At 37.1% G+C, this 2,174-nt stretch overlaps 1 protein-coding gene across 1 annotated transcript; it reads right to left on the bottom strand.

The window, feature by feature from the left end:
- Positions 1-1,027: 1,027 nt before the first annotated feature.
- On the bottom strand, positions 1,028-1,630 carry LOC145303655 (uncharacterized). Its single transcript, XM_080145230.1, has one exon. It carries the CDS (start codon positions 1,628-1,630, stop codon positions 1,028-1,030), a length of 603 nt encoding a protein of 200 aa, XP_080001356.1.
- Positions 1,631-2,174: the final 544 nt, after the last annotated feature.

The following is a 2,174-nucleotide window of genomic DNA, read 5'->3' as shown; positions in this document are numbered from 1 at the left end:
AAGATTAGATGGACCTTTGGAAATTTTACTGTGCCATCTTTCATATGTAATGTAAATAGAGACTCTGCGATATTATTGTGACCTTTCTGTTAAAACTGTAAAAGTATCTAACTGGTTAATCCAGTGTCAGAATAAATCTGGTTATTACGGTTTATCTCTAACATCCTTACAGGAGTCTGTGACATATTTCCATTTTATGGACGCCCTGCATGAATGGAAACTCCACAATATGATTATACCATCTTTAGACAGAACAGATACTACCCTTGGGTCCTAACAAGAAAACCAAGAAGATACATTTTAGTTTCATGTACGGCCCAAAAGCAACATCATTTTTTTTTAATTTAATTTAAAAAAAATTTGTACATTGTGTCTTTGGTGATCAGGAAATCCTATTTATTAAAAAGGAGGCCAGCATGTGATAACATACAAATAACATTAAATTAGATTAACAATTAACATCAAAATTAACATTAACATGAGCATTAACATGAGCATTAACATGAGCATTAACAATTAACAATTAGCATTAACATTAACAATTAACAATAAACATTAACAATTAACATTAAAAATTAACAATTAACAATAAACATTAACAATTAACATTAAAAATTAACAATTAACAATAAACATTAACAATTAACATTAACAATTAACATACACAATTAACAATAACAATAACAATTAACATTAATAATTAACAATTAACATTCAAAATTAACATTAACAATTAACATTCGCAATTAACATTAAAAATAACAATTAACAATTAACATTAACAATAACAATTAACAATTAACATTTAATATTAACAATAAACATTAGCAATTAACATTCACAATTAACATTAAAAATAACAATTAACAATTAACATTTAATATTAACAATTAACAATTAACATTTAATATTAACAATAAACATTAACAATTAACATTAACATTAACATTAACATTAGCATTAACAATTAATAATTAACATTGGTGGTTGTCCATCAGATCCGAAGATGACGTTTGTGTTCTGCATCTCATCTGTGCACACGGAGGTGGCTCTGCAGCCCCAGTCTAGAGGCACATAGTCTAGGACATTGGGGGCACTGGAAGTCAGTTGTGATCACCACTGAAGCTGTTCTGTGGTGTCTCTCTCTGGCAGTAGTGAGTTTCTGGCTACAAGCCTCTTCAAAGTTGGCAACAGCCTTGTGAGTTGAGCCTCGCCATTTTGATCTGTCCATAGCATGTCCCTCTAGATTTCCTGGTTTGATACGACACCATTGCAGATTGGCTTTAACAGTGTCTTTATACCGCAGTTTTGGTCGACCTTGGTTTCTTTTGCCGGCCTGGAGCTCTCTGTACATCAGGCATTTAGTCATCTGACATCCGTCCATTCGAATCATGTGTCCAATCAAACGAGGTTGGGTCTTGATGATGGTGGCCTCTATACTGTTGGACTTAGCTTTGTCAAGGACCTTCAGATTGGTGATGCGATCCTGCCATTTGATTCCCAGGATGGAGTGGAGAGCTCGCTTCTGGAAGAGCTCCAGTTTCTTTATATGCCTGCGGTACAGTGTCCACGTCTCACAACCATAGAGCAGGGAGGGAAGGACCACAGCATTGTAGACCTTCAGCTTCATAGATAGGCAGATGTTGTGTTCATTGAGCACTCGATTGTGAAGTCTTCCCAGTACCTGACTTGCCTTGCTGATTTTGGTGTCAATCTCTCTGTCCAAGGAGCCATCACAAGATATGGTGCTTCCCAGATATTTGAAGTGATTAACGTTGGCAAGTGGTGTGTCGCCAATGGTGATGGTGGGAGGAGGAGGTTTGGATTATGGTGCAGGTTTGTGGAGCACCTCCGTCTTTCCAAAACTGATTGTCAAACCAAAGAGCTTGGATGCCCCAGAGAAGCGATCCAGTATCTGTTGCAAGTCTTGTTCTGTATGGGCCACTAGTGCGCAGTCCTCGGCAAAGAGAATCTCTTGGATGAGATTTTTCAAGTTTTTTGTCTTTGCTGTGAGACTCCGTAAGTCGAAGAGGGAGCCATCCAAGCGGTAACGAATGTAGACACCCCTCTGCAAATCCTGGACAGGATGGGACAGCATACAGGTGAAAAAGATGTTGAAAAGGATAGGGGGTGCTTCACACCGTTGCTGACAATGAAAATGTCTGTGATATTAC

The sequence above is a fragment of the Euprymna scolopes genome, chromosome 2 (genome assembly GCF_053919585.1).
Source record: "Euprymna scolopes isolate OS-2025 chromosome 2, ASM5391958v1, whole genome shotgun sequence".
In the NCBI taxonomy this organism is placed as follows: Eukaryota; Metazoa; Mollusca; class Cephalopoda; order Sepiida; family Sepiolidae; genus Euprymna; species Euprymna scolopes.
Note: the sequence above shows the minus strand (reverse complement) of the source record. Positions and strands in the feature narration are given on the sequence as shown.

Excerpts from the sequence above, each read along its gene's own strand:
- LOC145303655 (XM_080145230.1), bottom strand. The coding sequence starts at position 1,630 with ATGAAGCTGAAGGTCTACAATGCTGTGGTCCTTCCCTCCCTGCTCTAT.